The sequence below is a fragment of the Anneissia japonica genome, unplaced genomic scaffold, assembly GCF_011630105.1.
Source record: "Anneissia japonica isolate Jap-2015-1 unplaced genomic scaffold, ASM1163010v1 scaffold1782_len167522_cov105, whole genome shotgun sequence".
Lineage (NCBI taxonomy): Eukaryota > Metazoa > Echinodermata > Crinoidea > Comatulida > Comatulidae > Anneissia > Anneissia japonica.
Genome location: NW_022713947.1, coordinates 97,912 through 103,012, shown reverse-complemented (window position 1 = coordinate 103,012; position 5,101 = coordinate 97,912). Strand labels below are relative to the sequence as shown.

The 5,101-nt window shown below is 32.4% G+C and overlaps 1 protein-coding gene across 1 annotated transcript in view; it reads right to left on the bottom strand.

Moving 5' to 3' along the window:
- LOC117108816 (RING finger protein 145-like) overlaps positions 1 to 5,101 on the bottom strand; it is a 45,687-nt gene that overhangs the window by 40,149 nt on the left and 437 nt on the right. Inside the window, exon 2 of the mRNA XM_033250962.1 lies at positions 4,907 to 5,099. Coding sequence (XP_033106853.1) covers positions 4,907 to 5,099 — 193 coding nt within the window. The remainder of the gene's footprint in view (positions 1 to 4,906; positions 5,100 to 5,101) is intronic.

Sequence of the window (5,101 nt, the reverse complement as noted above, 5' to 3'; positions counted from 1 at the left end):
CAGTTAAACAGTGATAATGGAGCGCAGTGAATGACCAAATGGTGGAATATGACGAAGCATTATATAGTTAAGAGGATTAGCTAATGATGACACATCTTACACATAATATATTATAGTTAATATACACACTAATCGGAAAACATTAAAACATTTAGCTAAATACCGCATGAAAAATTATTAGCAATTAAATAATAATAATGGCATCTTTTAAGGCGCACGTCTCCATCCCAGAGAGCTGTGCCCGCGGCACCATTTCCACTTGCAAAGAGCAACAGCCTTGTTGGTTAAATGTAACCAGAAGAGGAATCTAACGAAGACAAGAGAACACATCAAATTTCACAAAAAACTCTACCTGGCCCTGGATATTTTATTTTTTGGTGAACTTAATACCACCAATGAAGATGGCTTTTTTTTAATTCACTGTGTGGCAGTTAACTTAACCATTTACAATATATTTTTTATACATGTATGTCTGCGGTTAAGATATATTTTATCATTTAAAACTAGACTATTTTTCACAATTCAAACGTTGGCAAAAAGCTAGTTATTCTTTCAGGACATATACTAAATACACTGTTAATGTGCCATTGACATTGGCATGCACATTAATGAATAAAGCTACTAAACGGCCTAAAATATTGGCCGATTAGATCACAAAAACAAATGTTTGCATTTATGCTGCATCTTTTTGTCGTCGTTAGGCATTTTAATATATTTATATATCAAATTCAAAATTAATCATCGATCAAGTAATTAAAATTGCTACTATTAATTGAAATTTCGTTGTTCTACGTTTCCTAGAACCGGTCAAATTTAATTTTTAAATTAAAAATTTGATCAAATTTGGCGATAGAGGGCATACTATTTAACAGTCCACCATTTTGTTTTTACTAGTCAGATTTGTATTTTTTTAACATTTTCCAAATCTTGATATTTAATTCTTATTTATTATGTTAGTTTTTGTACGATCGAGCCATCCGTTGTCGAAATAGGTGTTTTGATTATTACGAAAACGAAAATGGTTTTGTATGTTCTACACTAAGATTTTAAAATTAAGCAACAAAATATGTTTCATAAAAGGATAGCTTGATTGTAAGATTTTTTTTTTTTATAATTTAGGAAATAATATTTAGAATCGGAAAATGTTAGACATGGTTGATATTAACTATAATAATACAATAAGTAATATATCAAAAGTGCTTCTCGGTTAGTCTAAAAGATACCTTACTGTATTGGGTAGAGTTACTGTTATCAAATCGCTAGCTTTGTCGAAATTAATTCATTCGATTTTATCTCTACCAGATCCAAGCGACAACATTAAGAAACAACTAAATAAAATTATATATACATTTATTTGGCAAGAGTCCAGAAAAGATTAGTAGAGAACAACTGTCTAAGAACTATCAAAATGGGGGTGTGAAAATGATAAAAATTAATGAATTTTTCCAAGCTCTTAAAATTTCATGGATCAGGAGACTCTACTTAACTGATGCTAAATGGGGAAAATTATTTTGGTTTGATGTTTCTAAATGTTGCCCCTCTGTCCTAGATTTGGTAAACTTCGATTTTGAAAAAATGACCCTTTTTGGAGGGATATACTAAAAGCATGGAAAATATTCAAGGTAAAAGTAAGAAATGAGGATATAAAATGATGCTCTTAAAGAAAATGTTTGGTTTAATGACAACATTAAAATTGGTGATCACACATTATTTTACAAAGCATGGTACGAGAAAGGTGTAAAATATGTTAACGATTTCTTCGATAGTAAAGGTAAATTTCAAAAACGGTGAGGAATTTTGTAAAGAATTTAAATTGAATATTAATTTTCTAAAGTATCAAGGGATAAGAAACGCATTATTCCATGCGGATCAGAACTTGAAAATCTTGATAGAAATTTGCATTGTCCATTTAGACCTATCTTATATAAACATTTGATTTTTTTTATAGATAAAATGTGCTCCTTTTGTTATCTAGAACCTGAAACAATTGTTCACCTTTTACGCAATTGTCCTATGGTGTACCAAGTTTGGAAAAAGTTTGAACAGTTTTTATTTCAACAATTAGGGCAACATTTTAAATTTACAAAGAAAGTAATTCTCGTTGGTTTTGAATCTCTATCTATCATTAATCTGCTGCTTATTTTAATAAAATATTATATTTATACAGCTAAATTTAGAAAATTTCCTTTAAACCATTATGGGGTTTTAAATTTCTTAAAAGAATACTTTCTTTTGGAAAAACATATTTATCTTTCAAATTTTGAAATAACGCAATTCAATGATAGATGGAATATCTTCATCCCATTATTTACTTAACTAATAGGCCGAGAGTACCCTAAACTACCATAGCATAAGAAAATTTGTTTTCGTCATAATTTGTGTGTGTTGTTTTGCTTATAATTTGTTTGTATGTTTTTGAAGTTACTGAAATAATAAAAAAAAGTGCAAAATAAAATATATATATATACACATGAATGTCAAAAAAATGCAGTACTATACATAAAATTCAATAGCAAAAAATTGGCAGCTTATAAGCAAATGTTTACTATACTCTCAAGAGCCAATGCCTCTCATATATATCATAATTCACAAAAAAAATGGTAATTCTGAATTTTTAAAATTTCTAAAATAACAAGTTGTAACTATATCCAATATTAAAATCTTATCTTTCCTCAAGGAATATGAATCTGAAATACATTGTATGTTCAGTGAATGACACATATCCCTTTTACTAGACCTATAATCTTCCTTTTTACAAATTATTAATCTGTGATCATCAATATAACATTGCTTAGATTTTCCTGACTGGACATTGTATATAATGAATTGCATATATAATCATTAGTTAATTGTTTGTGGTGGCCAACAGAACAGATTTCCAGAGTAATTTTTTAGACTTCTCTTCACAGCCTGTTATTGAAATGTACATTGATTCTCTCTGTACAGAAGTTAAATTAAACAGTCTATCGTTGAGGTCAAACATTACATCCATCTGACAGGGTAAATCTTGGATTCAAAACTATAGGCTGAAAGAAATAAAAAAGTATTACAGCTTCATATACATTTTAACAAAATGTGAGTGACTTTCTTGTGGAGAAATATTGGCACTGTAAATTAAAGATAATTTTTTCCCTCAAAAACTCAACCATTTTAAACTTCTGTATTAATGATAGGCAAAACTTAGACCAATTTGGTGATTTGTTAGCTGCTGTAAAAAATGTATACAATCACACATGAGAATAATTGTTTATATGGTTAGTAATAAGCTGCACTACAAATACTTCTTGGAAGTGGGGGGAGTTTAATCATGGTCTTACATGTATGTGTATTTTATGACTAGGGGAAATGATATTCTTCAACTAAAATACTGTAGGTTTCTAGATGGAGCAGTAAAAGTTCTGAGATGTATGAATTATTATTTGGTTTTTTGGATTACTTATAATTTTTACTATTATATAGATTGTGAATTGTGCAATAGACTACACAATTCTCTTTTATGTGTATTCACAAACTTATTACAGTGATTAAAATAACTGTACCGTGGGCATAATACACAATTATTTCAACCATTTATATACTGTAGACAATGAAACTACCCTATGCATGTTCTGTTAAGCATAAACTTGCTCCCAGTTTAACTGCTTGCATACAATATTTTCTGTAGAGAAGAAGTGAGATTTAGTCACATTTCAATTAGTGCTGTGGTCCGCCGTTTTGCGTGCGTTGGGTAATAGCAAGACGGAAAAGGTGACGATGTCGAATGAAATTAGAACCGAAATGATACTACAATTGACTCTTTTGAAAAAGAAGTTCGGTTCCTTGAACATTTTAATGCTCGCCATAAAAAAGATGCAACCTTCGAGCTCGAAATTACACAGAGATCGGATGCGAAATTCCAAAAAAGAGGGAACCCAACAAGCCGGTTCGAAGTCTGCCAACAAACTGCGCGAAAACATTTTCCGTCGTCGGATCGCAGAATATTACAGAAAATTTTTCACCCAACACCTACACTTGAAATCGACGGCGAGAGAATGCGAGACGATTCTGAAAGGTGCGACCCCTTGTTAATTGTTTCAATAAAGGTTGAAAATTTAAACCTTGTGTGCCTTTTGTGTTTCTTTTTTTAGCGAATGTCGGCATAAGATCTGATCTCCTAGTATTATAGAGGGCGATCTACATGTTTCTACGTATGTCAGCGCAATAACAACAACAAAAAAACTTACACGAGCATAATTATTTTTTTTTTTTATATTTTACGTAATTTATTCATTCAAACGTCGAATAATGTACAATTTCTATTATCTTGGATGCTGTACATTTTTTTTGCTCCATCAGTTCGTCAAACTTCGATACCTTTCCACAATGAACTCAATCAGGAACCACAATACCAATATATAGGTTAGGCAAAAAACAGACTCCATTAAATATTTGACAGATGCGATGAAAGTTCTTTTCTCTTCTTCGAGTATCGACACCCTTTCTCTAAGCAATTCGTCATTCTTCTTCGCCGCCACGGCCAAGCTTTTTTCAAGTACTCCTATATATTCTTTTCTCTCCTCCATCTGCAAATGCAGATTTCTTATCCGTTCGTCGTCCGCCATCGATTTCTACAGTACGACGTCAACAGTCAGAGTGAACGAACTCAACGAGTATCGCTCTTAAGTAGAATATAACTATGATGACGGTATGTATGCCGAAAGGCAGCCGAGGTAGAAATACGGTTACATCAAAAGAAATTGAAACGAAAAAACACGAAGTACCGAGAATGTAGCATATTTTATTTTTAATTAATACGCAGAATTCACACGAAGATTTTGGTGCCGACCGGCATGTTTGCAGTGATCGCTTTGTACCGATCGCTCACGTCGTTTCGACGGAGACGGAAGAAACACGTGTTCGTGCCCACCTCCTCGATGTTGGTGCCTTCGAGCGTACTTCTCTTCGTCCGCTTCGGGAATTCCACCGAGTTCTTCGAAGACAACTTCGTCTTGCTGAACTTGTTCAGCTCGTCGGAAACAAACCGTTCGCATTGGGGAGACAGCATTTCGTCCTCGAGGTGTTTCGAAATGATCAGTCTTGGCGTTCTCTTTCCTCTCTTTCT